The 22,070-nt window shown below is 47.1% G+C and overlaps 1 protein-coding gene across 2 annotated transcripts in view; it reads right to left on the reverse strand.

Annotated features, from left to right (window-relative positions):
- Positions 1 to 12,188, reverse strand: part of ABTB3 (ankyrin repeat and BTB domain containing 3) — a 261,565-nt gene extending 249,377 nt beyond the window's left edge. For both annotated transcript variants that reach the window (XM_054574575.1, XM_054574574.1), the window contains exon 1: positions 11,010 to 12,188. In XM_054574575.1, the coding sequence (XP_054430550.1) occupies positions 11,010 to 12,162 (1,153 nt within the window). In that variant the 5' untranslated portion in view covers positions 12,163 to 12,188. The remainder of the gene's footprint in view (positions 1 to 11,009) is intronic.
- Positions 12,189 to 22,070: the final 9,882 nt, after the last annotated feature.

Here is a 22,070-nt window from a genome sequence, read left to right on the forward strand (position 1 = left end):
TATGCTAAGTGCCCAGACCATGCCTCCTACGGAGTAGGCTCTCAGTAAATACTTGCTGAATGAATGAATAAACAAATGATATTTGCAGCTTAGAGATCACTTTCATATCTGGTGATTCCTTTGAGCCTCAAAACTTTCTTGGGATCTTTCAGATTAGAAAACAAGTCCAGGAAGGTTGAGTCATCTGCCTGAGATTACACAGCATGTTCTAGAACGGACCTCATGCCCTCTTCTGTCCTTCAACCCATAAGCACTGTCTTATCTGACCACACTGGTGCCAATCTCTCCTAAGCCCAGGTCCCATCCAGCTCTCTCCTGTCTCCCCAAACTCACGCCTGGCTAGCTGGTCATCGTATCTGCAGCTACAGTGCACAGGCTGCTTCTTTTTTTCTCCAGAGGGACATTTACACATTTTCACTCAAATGAACTCATAACTTGTCTCTAGGGACCATCTGTCATAGACATAAGCTTCCAGGCCAGCTTCTCACTCCAAGCCCCTCCTCCAGGACACAAGAGGGACAATGACATGCTGCCCCACCCCTGGCTTTCTGCTTACATACATGTCACAACAGCTGGATACTCCAGAAGGAATGAGGTAGGAGGTGCAGGCAGCAAGGAGGGGAGAGAGACACTTTGCAAATTAAGAAGAGGCTCCCCTGGTTCTTTTTTAACAACCATGGTCATGCTTGTGAGCTTGTGAAGTGCAAGTTAATATCTGCTTTTATTACAGCTGTCCCCTGCTGAGAAATTTCTTTCAGGCCTAAGCTACAGGAATTGTTACAGCAACTAGTTTATTTCTGTCTCATACATCATGCTATGAACTGAGTATCTGCTCATGATCGCTCCCTTTGCATAGACCACTGGGAAGCTCGCAGCCAGCAAATGCTGGTTCTCAGGCCGTCAGAGTCCAAGAAGTAACCAATGGCCCCCTGGTTCCCAGGCCTCAGGACTGAGACTGAATTACACTACCAGTTCTCCTGGTCCTCTGGCTTGTAGACCCCAAACTGTGGGACTTGGTGGCTTTTTAACTACATGAACCAACTCCTGTGACAAGTCTCCTCTTATACTCATTTATATGTCCTATAGGCTCTGCTTCTCTGGAGAACCCTAATACAGTGGTAAACACTCAACAAATGTTAGCTTTGCCATTACTAAGTGCCCGGCTTCACAGCCTTCCAAAATGTTGCCTTGTTAGACACTTGGGACTCCATGAAGACCAGAACCTGGTATCATCATCATTTCCCATCCCTACATGCGCAAACTGAGGTCCAGAGCGATCAGGGGCTGTCCAAGGTCACAAAGCACCTGCATATCCTGCCAGCCCTGAGCGGGAGCTTTTCCACTGACTGGAGGGTTCAGGCACCTTCCCGAACCCCTTCCTCCTCCAGTGCCCCAGACCCTGCATGCTCCGAGCAGTTTTGCATGATGAGGCCTGTGAAATCGCCAGCTTGCCCTTGGTCGGTTCTTTAATCCACAGCGCTCATGCTGGGAAGAGGAAAACTTGGAGCAGCTGCAGAATCAGCAAGCGCAGCAAGCGAGGCCCAGTGGGGAGGAGCATAGGAAGTCAGGGGCGGAGGAAAGACTGGGACCCCGCACCTGGGCCCTCACGCACACCAGCCTGCCCCAGTGAGGTGAACAAGAAGCCTCAAGAGACTCGTCATCTGGGCCGAAGAGGGCAGCTGCAGAATAGAGAGAGCAGGAGGAGAGGTGGGGTAGGCTCCCAAAGGGGAGGAACAGATGCAGAACTCAGAGACACTGACTCAGGGGTGACACTGGCAGCTCATGTCCCCCACCCCCACCCCTCCCTGACGAGAAGGCTCCAGTGTGGAAAGGAGAATCTTGAGTCTTAATCCCCAACACCACCCCAGGTCCCCCGAATGTCTGGTGTCCTGGTGCTGACCACAGCCACCTCCAAAAGCACAAGGGAGGAGCCGCTGGACCTCGTCCCACGGTCCAAGGAAGCTTTCTTTGCCCAATGGCCAATGAACCTCCCTCCTAAGTAGCTACTGCCCTGAGTGCGGTTTAACATCCGGACGATTATTTGTGAATATGCTAAGCCCACCTCAGGCATGCAAGCTCCACGGATGCAGGAACCATCTCGAGTTCTGCTCACAAGGGTGAGCCCAGGCCTCAAACTTCAAAGGCAGCAAAGAAAAAGCCACAAGGGACTGAGGGAGGGAAGAGATGTGCCTGCTCTCCAACACTGCCGATAATGAAGGGAGAGAGAAGAGGCGACTTGCGTCTGCATGCTTCTCAGGCAAATCCTGACCCCCAGAGCGGTCCAAGCAACCTCACCCTTCTCCGAGGCTGGCACTGTTCTATAAGGTATCAAGCTGCTCCTCTGGCTTGCTTTTGGATGGAAGGGCACCGGAAAACTGCTACTTTGGTTTTGCCTTGAGCACACCTGACCTTCACAGTAATCACTTTCATTGGCTCAGCCACAAGCGGATGGGGACCTCCCCATGCTTCCAGACTCATGTTTTTTTTTACTGTGAGAGCTACAGTAAAACCGGAGATGTTATAGGCAGTCATCAGTTAACCTCCAAAACTCTGTGGCAGGCATCCTCTCACCCCACTCTGTCTCCCAGGAATGACTGGGTTTGGAGGAGACAATGAATCACATTCATTGTGAGCTAAGAGTCCAGAAACCTGGGGTACTGGTTCCAGCCCTGCGGTGTCACCGTGGGCGAGGCGGTGTCTCACTCTGGACCTCACTTTCCCCACCTCTAACATGTGGGAGTAGAACCAAATTCTCCCTAGAGATGAGGCTCCGCGTGGGCAGGAAGAAGGGAGACTTTGACGTCCCTCAGACTTGAGCTGAAATCCCCACTCTGCCATTTATTGTCTTGGCGACTCTGGGAAAGTTGCTAAATGTCTCACAGCCTCAGATTCTTCTGGTGTAAAACAGGGGTGATAACACGTCACTGGCCTTCCCGTGTTCCCTCTCCCCTTCCTGTCTACTCTCCGCACTGCAGCCCACAATGAGTTTTTAGAACACAAATCTGATCACATCCTCTTTCAAAGGCTCTCCAGTGTCCTTGGGAAAAGACAAACTCCTTAATCTGACAGACGCGAGGTGCAGCTCCGCCCATTTTCCCTCACTTCCCCTCACTTCATTCTCCCATTGTAGCCACCCTGGCCATGTTCCTTCTCATCATGCTCCCGTCTGCCACAGGCCCTTTGCACATCCTGTTTGCATTCACAGAGCACTTTTCCACCTTTTCAACCCAATGAGCCATGCTTCAACCTCACTCAAGCCTCACTTCCTTAGTGAAGCCTTCCCATTTTCCCGACTCCATCGAGAGCCTCAGTAAAGACTCTTAAAACCCCACCCATCTCTCCTCTGTAGCATCTGTCCCAGTAGTAAATTTACATCTGCACGATTATTTGATGAAAAACTCAGTGCACTACCAGCCTGCAATCTCCATGAAGGCAGGGGTTATGTCGCTTAACATCTAACACAGTGCCCGTAGCAAAGGTCATAATGAATAGAATAAAACCCAATAAAATCAACATTTATTAAGCAAGTTCTACATGTCAGGTGCTTCCCAACAACCCTATGAATTAGGTTTTATTATTATTCTCATTAATCAAAGGAGAAGACTGAGTCACAGAAGCTAGGTGACTTGCCCATGCTGGGTTTTACAGAGCTAATAAGTGGTCAGACCCTGGAAGCCTGGTTTCTGGCACGCTTGTTGAAACCTTTCACTCAATAAACGGAACAGAGGGCCTCCCTCCCCTGCTCTCAGCTGGACTCAACATGAATGAGAAAACAACTTTTATTGTGTTCAGCCCTAAGATAGTAGGGTTCATCTGATAAAACAGCTAGCATTACCCTAACTAATGAAGCAACTGGTACCCTAAGCGGGGTGCTTAAATATCAGCTTAGAAGTCAGACAGCAGGTTATGATATTAGAGACTGGAAAACTGGAGACCCATGTTATGCAGTGGTAAAATTTGTGGTTAAACTAAAATCTACAAACACTTAGAAGGCGGAACTCAGGCTTACTAAGCCTGTAAACTGATTGTTCCTGGCTCAGTTTAGCATGGGATTAGGGAAAGAGAGGAACTCAGACATCAGTTAGCCAGTTTGCAAGTAAAATTGGAAAGGAATAGTGGAGAGGTGAAAAAGACAACTCAAACAATCAGAGAGAAGACTGAGAAGACTGAGAAGACTTTTAAGTGAAATATCAAATTAAGGGTATAAGCTTCCCAGCTAAGCCTGATGGCCTCAAGGTAGTTGCCATTAAGTTGAGAGAAAACGAGAGGCACAGAGTTAAGAACGCAAAGGGATAACGCAGGCTTCAGGATGAGGTCTCGGAGTAACTCTGGGTGTGGCTACTGGCACACCAGGCCTCAGAGATGAAGATTCTAAGTTGTTGTGAGAATTGCATTGACAAAATCTCTAAGTCTGGATTTTCAATCTTTTACGTTTACCGCATTAAAACTTGGGCCTCAAAAGTTCAAGGGCAGGAACTTGGTTACAAAAGATTTAGAGCCTCAAGGAGACCACGCTCCCCAGATCCACTTCAGATGTGGCCAAGAAGAATAATGCACAAAGAAAATCCTCCCACAGGGCAGGGCCGGAAGCATGGAGACCAATGAACCAGAAACTTCCCCAGAGAGGGCTTGCTTAAGCAAGGAACTTCACCCACTTCCAGGGCACACAGCGCCTCACACACACAGTTCCTGCGTGGCAGAATTTCATAATTACTAAGGGCCAGTGACTTCTATGTGTCTTTTACTATGGCCTTTTCCTAATGGGCTATTCTGCAATATCGTACAGGGGCAGAGTGACAGATAACATGCTTCTTTTGGCTCATGGGTCCCTGGACCATAAGGAGCCACGCTCAATCCAACAGACAGGACAGAGATTCACCCAAAGATCCTGAACTTTAAGTTGGAAGCAGTGGTTGGACAGAACATGAGCTTCCTCCCCTGGAGAAAGGGAAACATGTTTTGTGTGTAGAAAGGATGCATACAGATGTTTGATGGCCAGGGGGCCGATGATATATGGGCACAAGTGATGAAGTCCCTTGAAGGCTTAGCCCATAATTCTCCACACTCTCCTTCTTCCTCTACCTGTTGGCTGGATGAGTGTCCAAGGAAGACCCTGAAGACCACGTGTTGACAATAAAGAAGGCAAACTCTCCATCAGTCTTGTTATCTAACTGACCCTTCTGCCACTCTGACTTGAGTTACAAATGACCTTCTCTTGTACTAAGCTCCCGAGATTTGGGGGCTGTCTTTTATAATAGCTAATGTAACTATGATGATTATAATATATAGAGCTCTTAAAGCAATGCTTGGCACATAATAAGCACTATACAAGTGTAGTTATTATTATACCCATTTTACAGATAGGGAAACTGCATGTTATACTCTGTCCGACTCCAAAGTCTTTTGCTATTTTATATTTACATCTCAGTAGATGATAGTCAGGCCCATGTTATAGGTGAGTTTAGGGCCTGGCTCAAGGTCACAAACAACAGCTGATCCAGAATTACAGGCCTTCCTCCTACTCAGAGGCCTTCGGGAAGCTCACCTCAGACCCCAGGTCTCCGGGGTGGTCCCCCATTGTTTTATTTTGTTGTTATTTTTTCTTTTATGTTTCAGGAAACACCCTACTTGCAAATGCCCCAGCACTGAACTGGCAAGCCTGCATAGAAAACCAAATAACCCTCCACTGACCCAAATTCCAAGTTTTAATTTACACTGAGCTAGTTAATTAAAAACGTGCTCTGTGAGCACAGACACAGCTGTGGCTGGCTCATGAGATAGCTTTTGCTGTTCTTTGTAAGAAGCAAGGTTTCTTCTGTGACATATTTGTCCATCCCAGTGACAATATGCCACAGAACAGCACAAACAGTCCAGGGACAGGAAAACCGCCGAGTGAAAATTTAGTGCAGAACCAGAATCTATGGGGCAACAGTGAAACAAAAGACCCAAAAATCACCTACCCACCAAGCAAGTGTTGGAGAGACAAGGGCTCTCGTTAATTAATGTTTATAAAGCGATTGGGGATCCCTGAAATGAAAGAGACTATTCACAATCCCCAGAGCGTTGTTATTATCAGCAGTCTGAATAATCTGTTTTGTTTTGGGTTTTTTAAGGAAGCCATTATTATCGAGTACCTACTATGTGGCAGGTGTATTCACATACTTGATCCGATTTAATGCTTTTAATCACCCTATGTGGTAGGTTTGTGTTTTCTGCCTTTTTTGTCTTTTTTTTTTTTTTTTGTAATCCTCTCTGTACAGATGAGAAAACCAAATTCAGCAAAATTAAGTCACTTTTTTATAAAGCGGCAGAGCCAAAATTCAAGGCTAGAACTTTCTTAGTGTGGAGGTCTCTCCCTTTCATCCCGCCAACTCTACCTCTTCCAGTCTTCCCTTCGGAGTCTTTCTGCATTTAAAACAAAAGTTCATTCAAGGATGCCTATGGCTTTTCTCTTTTTGTATGTCTTTTTTTTTTTTTTTTTTTTTTACTGAAGTATATTTTGCAATCCAATGAAATGCACATATCTAAAATTTACAAGGCAATGCATTTGGACAAAAACATATAACTCTGAACACACACCTCTATTAACACAAGGGATATTTCTAACACCCTAGAAAGTTCCCTGGTGCCCCTTCATTCACAATGCCTTTTTAAAAATGCAACGAAGAAAACGAATTACTTTTCTTTGACCAAAACAATTTTTTCGTGACTTAGGCAGTGGGGCTGTGCCCATGGGGTCAACCCCTGAGGTGGGAACACTGAATTATTTGATGTTGGAATTATCGGGAAGTGGGACCCCGTTAAACGTCTGCATGCACCCTGCTGGCTCCATCCACTGAATGCACTGGGACCAGATGATGTGGATGAGACAGAAATAAGAGCTGCAATTGTGTCTGGATTATCCTAACTGTCACCATGTTGGCCTCTATCATGTGTCAGGCACCAGACTGTAATACCCTTATATACGTTTAATCCTCATAATTATTACTTTGATTTTACAGCTGAGGACACTGGGGCTCAGAGGGGTTAGATAACGTACCTAAGAATAGACAACGAGAAAATGGCAGCCTCAAAATTCAAATCCAAGAGGCCTGACTTCAGAAGCCTTTACAGATGTTAATGGGCAAATGTTAAATCCCAAAGATCTAATGGGCTGGTTATATTCATTCAACAAACAGTACTCAGCATCTACAAAGGGCTAGGTGTTGTGCTGAGTGATACAGAAGGAGGTACACAGATGAGTAAGACACAAGCTTGCACAGGAGGTGCCACAGTATGACGGGAAACACTTAAAACAGAGTCAGGATTCTCAAGGAATGGGGAAAGGGCTGGGAAAGGGCAGCCAGGTACGGGCAGTGGGGGAGGGGTTTCAACAAGGAAGGCCTCACACAGAAGCCAGAAAGATCATTCTGGAGCCAAGTCTTCAAGGGTGAGTGGGAACGTGCGAGCTCAGAAGGGGTTTAAGATAATATGACTAGTGCGTACGCGAGCATGGTGAAACACTCTGTCCATTCCTTATTTATTCAATAGCCAGCAAAATCAACCAAGTCAAAATTTAAAAGCAACATTCACTGGGGTCCCCAACTCTTCAAAATGAATAAAAATCAACACTTAAAAAAAACAGCTCTAAAAAGTAAAACAATCACCACAAAGTTCACACCCTAAGCCCATGCCTGTGATTTTTTTAAAGTGATCAAGCCCTCATTTCGAGCCAATTATCTTTTGTTTTCTGAGTTGAGTCCCACATGACTAGTTTCATGATTCCTCAAGCCTGGGCAGTAAATTGGAAGGGTGTACAGGTGCAGAGATGGCAGTCAGAAGGGGCAACCAAGGAAGGAAAAAAAAACACTTGAAAAGATGATTAAAGAAACTCACAAATCAATAGCTTTCAAGACATCACTGTATAATATAGTACAACAGCTTGCTCAACCCAACAGACATCTAATAAGCTCCAGCTGTGTAGCAGGCGCTCCCTTAGTCTTGGCAGGGGATGTGAAAATGTAAAATCTGGTACTCCCCAGTTCAGTTTGGTAGAAACAAAAAAGAAAAAAGGTGTGTAAATTGAGACAGGAAGAATGTCAGGTTGGGAAGGGTCTCTTCAACTGTGCAGGTAATGAAGGGCAGAAAGGGTGGCCTGAAAACAGGGAATTCATCTGTCACTAAAGAACAAGAGACTTAAGCAAGATACTTGTTTCCCATGTCTCAGTTTCCCCTTCTGTATAATGGGGGATAATAGTAGTCACTTTTTAAGGCAATGTTGAAGATCAGATGGGCCAACATATAGAGTAGTGTTGGATGCATGTTAGTTGTCATTGCCTCCGTCCCTACTTCCTCAGTCCTTAGATTTAGTAAATGCTCAATAAATACTGCTGAACAAATGAATTCACAAATGAATGGCTAAGTGATGCTACTGAGTCAAAGGGGAAAAAGTTGATTAGGTAAGGCCTGAGCTCTTTCCTTAGGTTTGCAGATCAGAAAGACTGCCGTGCCAGATAAGTTTAAGAAATAGGCCTGTGTTTAACGTGTATTTCAGATACCTGAGAAATTAATCGCTCACTCCTTAACTCTACTGCATCGATGACCTGCCATTTTAAACAAGCCCGAGAGAAAAAGATGAGGCATCACAATGAAATTAGAGTATATCTCTTACTAAGAGATGGCTGAAGGGGCCCTGAAACCCAGGAGTTAAGCTCTGTGGTGTGGGAGAGGCCGGGATGACAGCAAACCCCAACCACCACACGCTCACCCTGCCCAAAACCAAGGCTGTGGGCTTCTCCTTCCTTAAATTATACTTACTCCAAAAAGAATAAACACAAACACTGTCTTTAAAAGATGTTAAAGATCATAAAAGTAAAACCAGCTAGGAAAAAATATAGAGGCAACTAACACAGGGAGCTACAGGAGGACCTGAGGAAGTCTTACAGACCTCCACCCTTATTTTACAGACATGGAGACTGAGGCCCAGGGGAGGAAAGTGAGCCACCCGCAGTCGTAACTTAAAGAGAATGGCAGGCAGTGGTAAAGCCGGGTGCCCAGATTCCCAAACTGGAGCCTCGTAAGGGGACTGCTCCGTTCTGCCAAAGGAAACATTGAGGGAAAAATAAGAGGAGGTGCCAGCTCCAGCACGGGATAAGGGCTGGGGAGAGGGCTGGGTAGGGGGTTGGGGTGGGGGGGGGGGCGGCCAATAAGAAGTAAGGACTAAAGAACCTTTGTGCCGGAGTAGGTAAGAACAAGGGCGATGGGCACCCGCAGTGGGAAGAAAATTTAAGCTCCTCTGAGCTTCTCGTGGGGGTTGGATTCCAAAGGAGGAATAATCCAGTCCAATCCAAGCTCCCGGTTTTTGTAGGTGTATTCAACCCCTTCTACAGAAGCACACACAAAGACCAATGCCTTCTCCCCAGGTGTTTTCCTCTGGGTCAGGATTTCTCGGGGGTGAGCGAGGTAAGAGGGGCAGAGCGAAGACTCGAAGGTACCCTTTCCGAAAGGATTGCGCCCTCGACTGGCAGGAGAGGAGGAAAGGCTCTTGCAAAGGCTTAGCGAAGAGTCTCCGGGGATCTACGCGGAAGTCAGGACCCCGCCCTCCCCACCTCCTTTGCTCCTTCCTTCCCCTCCCCCAACGATGATCAAAGCCAGGTGAAGGGACCGAGAGCTGAGGGTGGGTTTCCGAAGGGCTTTTACAGGAGCCGGTCGCCCCGCACGCCTGCTCGCTCCTGCGCGCATTCACGGACAGGCACACTTTTAGACACACGTACGGCCGCGCACACGCTCACGCGCAGGCAGACTCACACGCGTGCACACACTGATATGCACACTATTGGTACCCCCAGGGGCCCGGCCGCGCCCGCCTCATCTCTCCTTCAGCCCCGGGAAACGGACAGGCAGCAAAATGAATGAAATCGGCCCAGAAAGACTGCATTTCAGCTCCAACCACGCAACCTCCGGCCAAACCGCCGAATATAAAACAAAGTTTTATTTCGCTTTTAGACTCTCCAGTTACGCTGCTACCATTTCCTGCGGAAAATTGAAGCTTTGAAGTGTCTAGCTCCGGCTCGCGCAGACAGGGCCGCCAGCTCGAGCTCTCGAAAACCAGAGGCCCCCCCGCCCCGGCCCACCCCCTCCGCCACCAGAGCGGCAGGTTCAGTCCCACCCAGCTCCTTCCTCCAAAACAGGGCGGGGGGAGGAGTGCAGGGAGGAGGACCGAACCTGCTGGAAACGACGCCCCACGCTGACTATCCCCTCCAGAACCCCGCCCCACTCCCATCCTGCCCGGGTCCCTGGTGGCGCTCCTTAAGCCAAGTCTTAAGAGCTGCGGCTTCTGCCACAGGGCACCAAAAGCGGCAAGAACGGGAAGGTCGGAATTGGGAAGAGGGATGTTCACTGAGCAGCACCCACCAGCCCTGAGCTCTGGGCCTTAAAAACTGCTCCGGAAAAACTTGAGACCTGTAAGTCTTCTCGCCCCACCTTCTCACCGCACACACCTCTCCCCTACTGTCTTTATGACTAGCGAGCTCTCAAATGTTCTGCCCTTCTGGCCCTGGGGCCTCTCCACCCCGATTCTGACAGTGACCCCCTCAGGGCGCGGGGAAGTACGCGAACCGAGCCGCAAAGGAAAGAATGCGCCTCCTCGCGAATTCCAGGGGGACAAACTCGTGCGCCGGAGAATTTAGTATCTTCAAGGTCACAAAAACAGGGCTCTGGCAGAAATATGTGCTAAACGCAAATGATCGCAAACCTTTCCGCCCCGCAAAAGGGTGTTCAGTTCTTCCCACAGTTTGCAAGAGGCAGCCGCCGCCCCGCCCCGCACTGGGGGCGGAACCGCGCGCTCCCGGACTTGGAACCTTAGGAGCCTGAGCAGTGAAGGGAACAGGCGGTTTCCGGCCACCTCCAGCTCAGCGGTCCCCTCAGAAGCTTGGGACGGCAGCGGGTGGCCGGAAGACGCGGGAGGGGAACGCGAGGCAAACTTGCCAAGAGAGTTGGCCATGTTGAGTGGCACTCGCACGGCCACTTACCGCTGGCGTTCTTCCCGCAGATGAGGTGCTGGTAGGGCTGCAGCAGCCCCCAGATCTCGGAGTCGTTGTTGACCGTGTGCTCCAGCGTCTCCACGGTGAACTTGGGCGCCTCGTGGAGTGTGTGGTGGTGGTGATGGTGGTGGTTGGCTGCGGCGGCGGCGGCGGCGGCCGGCGGGGCTGCGGCGGCTGTGGCAGTGGAAGCCGGCGGGGCGCAACAGCTGCTGCCCCCGCTGGCGCTGCTGGCTGCGCTGCAGGCGCCGCCGCTCGCCGCGCCCCCTCCGGGTGCCTCCCGCTCCTTATCCGCCACGGGGGCCGCATTGGGGCCCGAGCCCGGGCCTGGGCCAGTGCTGGAGCCCGAGCTGGGGCCGCTGCAGCTCCGGGGCAGCCCGGAGGCCACGACCCGCGCGTAGATGTCCCGGAAGAGGCTCTCCATGCAGGCCGTCAGGTAGATGGCGGCGTGCTCGTGGATGCGCAGCGCCACGCGGCTGTCCACCATCCAGCGGTACACGCGGCCCACCGAGAAGGTGAGGCCGCAGCGCGCCGACTTGCCGCGGCCCAGGCGGTCGCCGCCGGCACTGCTCATATTGTAGAGGGACAGTGCGGCCAGCGCGGCCGCCGTGCAGTGCGCCGCCAGGCCCCAGGACAACACGATCTCCATGGCGCTCTGGATTTCGTACTTGGTGCACTTAGCGAAGCGCAGGCTCAGGCGCTGCGCCTCTTTGGCGATGCGTACAAGCGCCCGGCTCACCAGCATCGACAGCTTGGCTAGCGCGTCTTTGGGCAGGCCGCCGGGGGCCGCCGGGCCTGCCCGGGGATCCCGCGAGCGCAGCAGCAGCGCCTCCAGCTCCTGGAGGGTCCAAGGGACCTCGTCAAGGTCCGGCAGCAGCCGCGAGCAGTGCTGGCCGGCGCAGTCCAGCCCCTCGGAGTCTTCCACCAGGGCAGTGTTGACGGTGTCAAAGCTGTTGTGCCGGCTGTGCATGGAGTCAGCTAGAGGCGGCCAGCAGCTCCCGCCATACGGGGACGCCGGGTGTGAGTCGGAACAGCACAGGGACAAGTTGGAGGAGCGCACCGAGTCCGCCGCGCCACCATAACCCGAGTCCAGCGTCAAATCCTCCAGCGTTCGCACTACGGGCTTCTTACCTCTCCTTGCCATCGCTGCGCCACTTCATACTGCGGCCGCCGGAGAGCCGAGGGGAAGGAGCAGTGAGAAGCAGCAGGCGCGGAGGCGCGGGGAGAGCCGAGTCCGCAGCGACTCGGCTTACTTTTCCACCAGCCACTACTACCAAGTGTTACTACTTTCGGCTGCCTCCCCGAGCCGCCGCCGCTGGACTACACAGGGCAGACCCCGGAGTCATCTTCCAGAGCCCGGGCCGGAGCTGGGACGCATTGAAGAGCGGGCCAGGCCGGGAGGGAAACTCACGCTGGGACTTGCCCCTTCCTTCCAAAATAAAATAAAAAGTATCTGACCCTTTCCTTCCTGGGTCTGGCTGGGTGCACAAGCCACAGGGCTCCCGCCTCAGTATTCGTAGGACGGAAATAGACTTAGATGCCGCCGCAACAGCAGCAGCTCCGCGGGCGGCTGGCTCTCAGCTCCCGGCTCTTGATTCCCAGATCCCCGCCCGGGGTTCACTCGGCGCCCGCCCGCCCCGCACTGAAGCGCAGCAGCGACCGCGGCGGCTGCAAACCCTGCCAAACCCCGCAAACCCGAAGCAGTCCGCGGGGCGGGTGTATGTAAAACAGGACCCGAGGAGAGCCAATGGGATCATAGGATGCTAATTACCTCGAGCTTTTTTTTTTTTTTTTTTATTTCCTCAGCTCCGCACCTCCCCGCCCCTCACACGCCCCCAGGCTGTGATCAAGGCTGCAGGAAGTGGGGAGCTGCGGCCTGGGAATTGGGGGGCTCGTGCGAACGGTGGGACGCAGATACTTCCCTCCTGTCGCTGTCCCTACCCCTCAGACTCCCAGCTTTGGTACCAGAACCGGAAGGTGGTAGGTTGAGCAGGTGATTCCCCCCAACCTCCGACCGAGGTATGCTGTTTATACAGTGTCTGCCTGGGGTCGCTCTGTCTGCCGCTGCGTTTCGAATTTCACTTCCTTTTTTCTGCCCTTCACGTAGCAAGTATTTTCTCCCTCTCTCTCCTCCCCCACCACCCAAACCAATTAATGCGGGCCGCTTTCAGTCCCAGTTAGTCCTCGTGTGGAGGGAAATGAGACACCAGATGAGCTGAGGAGCCAGAACGATGACACCACTGGAAGGCCATATCTCTGGACATTAGCTACCTGCCACCAGGGGCCATTAACTAGGTGCCTTTCAAAAGTCAAGAAGATCCCGAGCCCATCCTTCAAACGCCTTGGGCGGGGTGAGCAGGCGGGGTTCGCTGGAGTGAAGGCTCCTGTCCCACTTTGCCGTCCTGGTGGGTGTGGTTCCAGGCCTCTAATTTGCACGGAGGAAAGGGAGTGACTTTTTGACTAAAGAAAGGTAAAACATAATTGCATGACTTGGCTGCATTTGTGTCAAATGTCAGTCTTGTTTGGCTCCACCCACCTGGGCAGAAACCATTGTCTTTCCCCACCCAGGGATTCCCAGCTCCAGCGCAGCATCTCTGCCTGGGATAGGGAAACCCTCTTCCTCTGGCTGGCTAGAATTTTCAGCTTAGGCGTCCCCTCCAGTAGGAAGAAAGCCCAAATCCCTCAATGCTGGCTTGGGTGCTTGGACTGATCCCCACCCCCAACCTCATCCCTTCTGAAACTATTGAATTCTGGGCCCTCCTTAACACTAAATTGTTTCAGTCTGATAACATGTCTAGATTGGACGTTGGACTAGGGAGTCTCCAAGCATAGGGTCTCAGTAAATATTTGTTCTAAATGGGTGGATGAAGGAAGAAAGGACATGCTTTTGAACTCTTGGTTTGAATGTTCAGCAATAGACTTTTCCCAGATAACTCTGTAGGGGCTCCCCACTGCCCTCTAGATAAATCAAGTTTGTACTGCTGTGCTGGCGTTCACTGATCTCTTTACTCTGTTCCCAGACTTGCTTTCGATAATATTCCAAACCTTTTAAAGGGATTGTGATGGTTAATTTCATGTGTTAACTTGAATGGGCCGCAATTGCCCAGCATAAACATTGTTTCTGGGTATGTCTCTGAGGATCTTTCCAGAAGAGATTAGCATTTGAATCTGCGGACTTGGTAAAACAGATTGCGCCCCCCCCCCCCGGCGTGGTTTTTCCCATCACTGATCGAGCTCGGACATCTCATCTCATCTCACCTCCAGCCCTTGGACTGGAATTGACGTCATCTGCTCCCCTGATTCTCAGGTCTTCGGACTTGAACTAAATTATACCACCAGTTTTTCGGGGTCTCCAGCTTGCAAATGTCGGACTGTGGGACTTCTCAGCCTCTATAATCCCACTAGCCAATTACTCATAATAAAGCTCTATTTTTTTTTCTGTTTTTCCAGAGAATCAGAGCCAATAGAATATATATGTTTCTCTGGAGACCTAATACATACAGTCTTTGATGATCTGAACCCTACCTTTCTCTGCAGCCTCTCCATTATCACCCAGCCTCCTGAGTGTATATTCACACTCACATAGACACAGACACAGATATACTGACACACTTACACAGATACATGCACACCCATGAAAAAACACAGATATACTCACAGACCTACACAGGTAACTGCACACCCATGAAATGAACACACAGACACACCCAGCCACACGCACCCTGTGCTCTAGCTATACTGACATCATTTGCTGGTTTTCCAAGTTACCTTGTTGTCTCTTGTATCTGATAGGCCTTTGCAGATGTTGTTCCCTTTTCTCAGGACACTTGTCTTCCTCTTCTCTACCTGGCAAACTTCCCATCCTCTAAGATTCATCTCCAAGATTATCACCACTGTGAAGTTTTCCTCGATGTTGTCTGCTCTTCACCCATCCCAGGCCCAGGAAGGTGTCCCCATCTCTGTTGCTCAGAACCTTTATTCCTCTGCACGTTTTGCTGGGAGCTCATCCACTGGTGTGCCTTCAGTTACCACCTGTGTGCCGATAATGCGTGAATGACCGCCACTCAGCAGAGAACCTGGAAAAGCCTTCCTTTGCATAGGGGAAAAAAGAGACTGGAGTGCAGTGGGCTTAACATGTATTTATTTTCTTCCTTCGCACCAGGTCGACTTGGGTTCCAATACTGCCTCTGCCAGTTTTCGATCACATACCCAGTGTTCACTCCATCTCTGTTGTCCTCCCCTTTCTTGCTTTTGGAATGCAAAAAATAACCACACCCATGGGGGAGGGGTTCAATGAAACTTTTTCATACACAGGATTTAACAGTGTCCCACATGTGAAAATAACCCTATAAATGTCTGTTACCGTCATCTACATTTTTCTACTTTCTACAACAAACACTTATTTCTTAGACGGGAAAAAATGACAACTGTAACATATAAAACCCAACTTATGCCTCAATGCTGGGCTGCAATGCTATCTCCTCTAGGAGGTTTTTCCATACATCAGTAGACATGTCTTTCCTTTCATGCTTCAGATGTTAGGCACCTGCCTTCTCTCACCTTGCATAGGGCACATTCCTTGAAAGCTGAGATCTTGCCCCCAATACAGAGCCAGTACTAACGAGCATGTTCCTTACTATTGTGAATAACCAAAGCATATGTCCATTTAGTTTACTAAAAGAAATCATGAATGATAAGTGTCTGAGTTGGAGTGACCTGAAAAACACTGAAGATAATAAACACATTAACCAATTGTTAAATATTATCTCCATACTACTAGAAAACTCAGTGCCTGCCAAGTATGAAGAAGAAAATTTAAATCACCCAAAACTCCCCCTCACAGAAGTCATCAACGTTAAAAACTCCTTGAATTTTCCTCTAGTCTTCCTAATTTTTTCCTATCTTTTTTCTTCTAAGCACACATATCTTAAGTTGGAGTTATTCTGCAAATTATTTTGCATTTTAATTTTCTCCTCAAGAAATTTTCTCAAACATGATAGTATAATCATTCCCCGTGCTACTAAATATTCATCCAAAATATTCTGACATATGTTTATACATTAACTGGTGTATACTGAATCCCTGTTTGGTTGTTTCTGTTTTCAAACTGCTGTACTAATGCTGAGATGACCGTCTTTGTGCATAAATAACTCTTCTTCAAAACTAGAAGTCTTATGTATGTTATCCTCTAGAAAATACAGACACACAATAAACATATACAACAAATTTAAAAAAAAATTGCTGAGATTATTTTGCCTACCTGATTAGCAAAGATTTATAAAGTCAATCATGATGAATGAGTGTCATGAAGAGGCATCAATTGAGGCAATCTTTTGGGAAGGCAGGTTGCCAGTATGTATCAAAATGTCAGGATGCATTCCTTGTGATTTCCCAGAAATCACATCTTCTGATGTTATCCACAGTGATCCCTGTGAATTTTTCAAAAGTTTACAGGAAGCTCTTGGTAATGTTGTTTTAACATAGCACTTTGGGAAACAACCTCAGCGTCCTTCATTAAGGCCTGATGAAATGAATTATAGTAAATCATACGAGGGACTATAAAGCACTGGCAAAGAATAATGATGGTGATCTTTACTTTCACAACATGTTGATTAGGGGAGAAATTTTTGAAAATAGGTTTTGCAATTACACATATAATGTGATCCCATTTATGCAGAATGCTTTATGGACAGCTAAATATGTACACAGGTGTGCCTTGATTTATTGCTCTTTGCTTTATTGCACTTCACAGGTGTTGTGTTTTCACAAATTAAAGGCATGATCCTACAATCCTCCCCCACCACCAAAAAAAAAAAAAAGGATTACGACTTACTTTATTGTGGTTGTCTGGAAGCAAACCCACGGTATCTCTGAGATATGCCTGTAAAACATGTGAATTGCCTCAAATGATGAAAATAATAAGCTATAATTAGTTTGTTGGATTTCTGGTGATTTTTGAATGAGTTTTATTGATTCTAGTTCTATCCCCTGATGGGTTTTTTTTCCTTTTGTTTTCTGAGGATTTTTAATTTTCTTCTTTATACTTCTGAACTTTTTGTGATAAACAGGTATCATTTTTACCAGAGCCACGAAACTATTTTCAAGAAAATTAAATTATTTTCTACCCATTATTTAGAAGTCTACTTATCCATCAGAATGCTAATATATAATTCTTTGTCCTTCAACACTCTAGAAACCAAACAGCAAGCATAGCAACCAACCTAATAACTAGAACGAGGACTAGCCTCATTCAGCTGGACTCAGATGTTGGGAGCTTCACGTTTCCCTTGCATCTACTGTGCATGAGAAGTGAAATCACATGGGCATGAAGCATGTTTTCACTACTTCCTAGCTATGTAAGCTTGAGCACGTTCCTCAGCCTCTCCATACCTCTCCATGCCTTCATTCTTCACCTTTAATTGGAAGTAATACCATGCGCCTGTAGGTTGCCTGTGAGGATTGAGATCATTAGAACAGAGGCTGGCCAGCCCTGTAAACACTGACTACTCTTGGTTACTTTTACTAAAGGTTAGTAACCACAGTGATGGTTGTAGGGGGGCCATGAAGTCTCTGCCTTCCTCTGGGTCCAGCTCTTGTTGAGCTTTTAGTCCAAAGACAGACATCAGTGAAAGCTGCAATGAGTTTCAGCCAAGGAGAAGTTCAAGGATGACACACATGAATTAACAGATTGTGTATGTTTCACTGCACCATTTCTGAGTGAGCCCCTTGCAAATATCAGCTAATTCCTAAATGCATAGTCAGTGTGTATGAAGCTCAGGGATGACCCCTTTGCTATGCAAACATCTTTGTGAGTGGAAGACTCTATTTCTGGGTATAAGACTATAAGTGAGTCCACCCAAAGTTCATCCTGCTCCTCATCACTTCTTCTGAAGTTTCTCCCTGAAAGAGAGAATCACAGAGTCAACATAACAGCTTATTCGTTTGCAGAGCAGTTATGTCGCACAGCTCGAAGAGCTTTAAAAGGTAATTTATAAGCAAGGGTATAGTTGCACCTGTCAATATAAGGAGGCTCTCAGAGCAGATCCCAGTGTAAGCCTGGTCCTCACAGCAGTGATTCTTCATGTCTTGAGATCATGCATCCTTCAATAGGCTGGTAAAGCTACCGGCTCTTTCCCTAAAAAAGTTGCATGTATGTGCACACAAACGACTTGTATAGATTGTTATAAAATATTGGGGGTTCACTGGCACTCAGATTCCACCCACAGTTTTCCCTAATGGTCCATTAAGATGCTAATTGCTCTATCGCTCCTGTGGAATTCTAAATATGGAGGGGTACAGTTCTGTCCACTAGGAACTTCTGCTCTAGGTGGGGATCCAGCCAGGAAACAAACCACCCTGGGTTCAATCCAAAGAAATCTAACACAAAGAATCAGTTAGAGAGAGGATGGGAGAGCTGAGGAGCTACGTGGGTCAGGAAGGAGACAACCAGGAAAGTAGCATCAGCAAGAAGCCTTTGCCACCTCCAGGGCTAGAGGGATGGGGGTAGGTGGTCCAGAATCCAGAAGTCAAACCATATGACAGGATCTAGAATCACAAAGGAGAGGTAGCTCCGTGCTGGTAAGGGCTGCCTGGCGGGGTCTGGGCTCATGGAAGGGACACAGCCGCTTCCAGGAACACAGCCGGAAGTGGACACAGAGAGACCGGAAAACTCTAGCCTCTGCCCTCCTCCTGGACCTCCACCCTCTACTGGTCCCTCCTGTTAGCCAAACCCATCAAGAAGCTGGAGGGTGAGGGAGTCTGGGAAAGGTAGCTCCTGTGGTACAGAGTAGACAAAGCAGAGCAGGAGAAGGGCCAGTGGGGTTATGAGCACAGACAAGCAAAGGACTGGTTTAGGAAGATGAGATACTTGAAGACATGTGCTTTCATGCAGTGTCCCAAAGTGCTGCTGCTGACTTTCAGAGAAGGAAGCTTTGATTGTGTCCTCCTCTTTGTTCCTACTGTCCTTACCCTGGTAAAATCATTCACCTCCTCCTGTTGGGACTACTCCCAAGAACCCTTCACTTGATCTCCCCACTGCCATTCTCATTTTCCATCCAGAGTCTCCTCTACTCGGCTGCCTGGGTCATTTTTCTAAATTCCCATCACCATCAGAAAGGAGTGATTCTGGTTTCTGTCCAATCTCACTCGCTGCCATCTGCCCTGGTTACCTGCCTCCATACTCTCTCTAGACTAAGTATCATTTCCTAAATACATTGTGCGTCTTCATTCATGCTATTCCCTCTGTACTGAATGCCTTTTTTTCTTTGCCTATCAACTCCTGTGCATCCTTCAAAGCCCATCTCAAATGTTACCACTTTGGTAAGAGCTACCACACTCCTCCTGTTCTGCCCTCTAGAACTAGCCTCTCTCTTTGTTTTGCTTCTTTAAACATACATCCATTACAGCCCTTATCGATACTTAATAGCTGTAATAAGTATCATGGTCAGGAGCTACAGCAGCCTTCTGCTCTTTTCTCTGTGCAATAGAGTAGTAGTTAGGAGTGTGGACCTGAGGTCATAAAGACCCATGTTTAAGTACCACTGGCTGGCTATGTGGTTTCTGGATAAGTTTTTAACCTCTGAGTTCCCATCTATTAATTTTTTATGTGGGGAAAATCATAATGCCTCATAACCTCATAGGGTCTTACTACAGAGAGAATGAACGTAAATACTTTACCAGCTACAGTTAGCTAATCCTAATCTTTTAATCAAAAAATGAGATAATATTTATATATTTGCAAACTACTGTTTTTATTAAAATATATCACTTTTCCTGCCCTTAAATGTTTTTTACATTTCCTCAACTTTTTATCTTTAAAATTTCAAACAGAAAAGTTGATAGATAAACTAAACGCCCCACCCACCCCTTACCCTGATTCACCATCACTAACATCTGCTTTCTCTGTGTGCGTGAGAGAGAGTGGTGTGTGTGTGTGTGTGTGTGTGTGTGTGTGTGTGTGTGTGGCGAAATGTATGTTCATTTCTTTCTAACCCATCTGAAAATAAGCTGCAAAGATCATTACAGTTCAGCATGTATTCTACATTCTCTTACAAGGAGCTATAAGACCATTGTCATACCCCCAAAATAACATTGATACAATAACATTATCTAAAGTATAATTCATATTTCAATTGTCCCCCAAAATGTTATTTACAGTGGTTTTTATTTATGTCATCTGATTACTACATAGAATTATACTGACTGGATCTCCAGTAATTTGTTCAATGAATCTATTATTGTTGGACATTTAGGTTCTTTCAGTATTGCATAACTGTACATAGCTCTGAAAGAAAATCTTTACAGCTACTTCTTTATATACTTGACTATTTATTTCCTTGGAAAAAATTCCTACAATGGAATTTGGTCCAAGGCAATGTAACATTCTAAAAGCCTGATGCATAATGCTAAATTACCATCCCAGAAGACTGCACCAATTGTATCCACTAGCAATGCGCAAGAGGGTCAGTCTGTCTTCATTCCTTTGACACATCTGCTATTATCATTTTTGGTATTTATCAATTTAATAAGATAAATAGTGACAACTAATATTGATATGACATTCCTGACGTGTAAAGTACTATCTCAAGTGTATGACACTTATCAACTTGCCTACCTTTTATAACAACCCTATAACCTTTGTTTTGCAGATGAGGAAACTGAGGCAAAGAGCATTTCAGCAGCTTGCTGAAGGTCGCACAGCTAGGGAGCAGCCACACAGGCAGCCTGAATCCAGAGACTGCGCCACTATTTATTCTCTCGGTAGAGTGTCTAACATTACGCTACGGCCTCTCCGTATAGAATCTAATGTTTATCTGATCACCCTGAAGTTGAATGTTGTTTGCATATTTCTCCTTTATGTCTTTGCTTGTAAGAGTTCCCTGTTTATATCATTTTCCTTTTGTGAGGGATGAGGGGGTAAGTCCTAAGATGTTTGTCTTTTCCTGAATGATTTTTTAGAACTACTTAAAGAATAAAGATATTCTTTCTCTGTCATATATATGGTAGGTAGTTCTCCATAACTTGCCATTTCCCTTATTTATTTATTTATTAGCTAGCTAGCAAGCATAAGATTTTTATTTTCTCATGGTTACATTCATCAGTTTTTCCATTTAAGTTTCGGAGGTTATAAAGGTCTGCCTACTCTCAAGAGGATAAATATCATCTTTATTTTCTCTTCTATCTTCACATTTTATTTTCATATCTTCAGTCTATCTCATATCCCTGAACCTTTGCCAGTACCAGCCCTGCCTTATTTCTCGTGCCTTCCCAGGATAGATATGGGACATTGTTTGCTGAGAACCTGGGTCCTGGGCCATTTGCTACTTTTCATTAAATCTGGAAATGCCATGTGAAATTTTTTAAAAATTTTATTTATTGATTGATTGAGAGAGAGAGAGAGAGAGAGAACATTGATTTGTTGTTCCACTTATTCATGCCTTCATTGGTTGTTTCTTATATGTGCCCTGACCAAGGATCAAACCCACAACCTCGGCGTACGGGGATGACACTATCCAACTGAGCTACCCAGCCAGGTGGCTGACACATGAATTCTTAAGGAGCAGTGAACCAAAGACAAAATAGAATTGCCATTTCAACCTATTTCATAAATGAGGTGCCCTTTTCCCTCCCTGCTTTCCACCCAGAATATGAAACACTTGTTCCACATTAGACAATTAAGACAAAAGCCCTGCTTCCCCAGCTCCTCTGAAGCTGTTGTGGGGAGAGCAATGGTGGTTGAGTGAAAAGCATGCCAAGAATTCATTTCAATTTGAAAGATCTTTTCAGGGCTTTATTTGTTCCAAGAGTTCTTTAAACGTTTTAAATACAGTCCGGTGAAGTGCTTCAGGCACTGTTTCAATAGTGATTATGTCTCCTCTCCTTGAGGACAATGACTTGCTTCAACACATATTACTGTTTTCAGCAAAGGTTTGATTTTAACATTAGCCAATCCCATTCTTTTTCTCCTTTGCACTTTGCCCAAACATTGTGACTGAAACCATTACTCACAAAATGAAACAATTAGTGGATTTCCAAACATACTTCAGGGAGATA

Source organism: Pteronotus mesoamericanus, unplaced genomic scaffold, assembly GCF_021234165.1.
Source record: "Pteronotus mesoamericanus isolate MK-2021 breed Mesoamerican mustached bat unplaced genomic scaffold, CSHL_Meso_final contig_263, whole genome shotgun sequence".
In the NCBI taxonomy this organism is placed as follows: domain Eukaryota; kingdom Metazoa; phylum Chordata; class Mammalia; order Chiroptera; family Mormoopidae; genus Pteronotus; species Pteronotus mesoamericanus.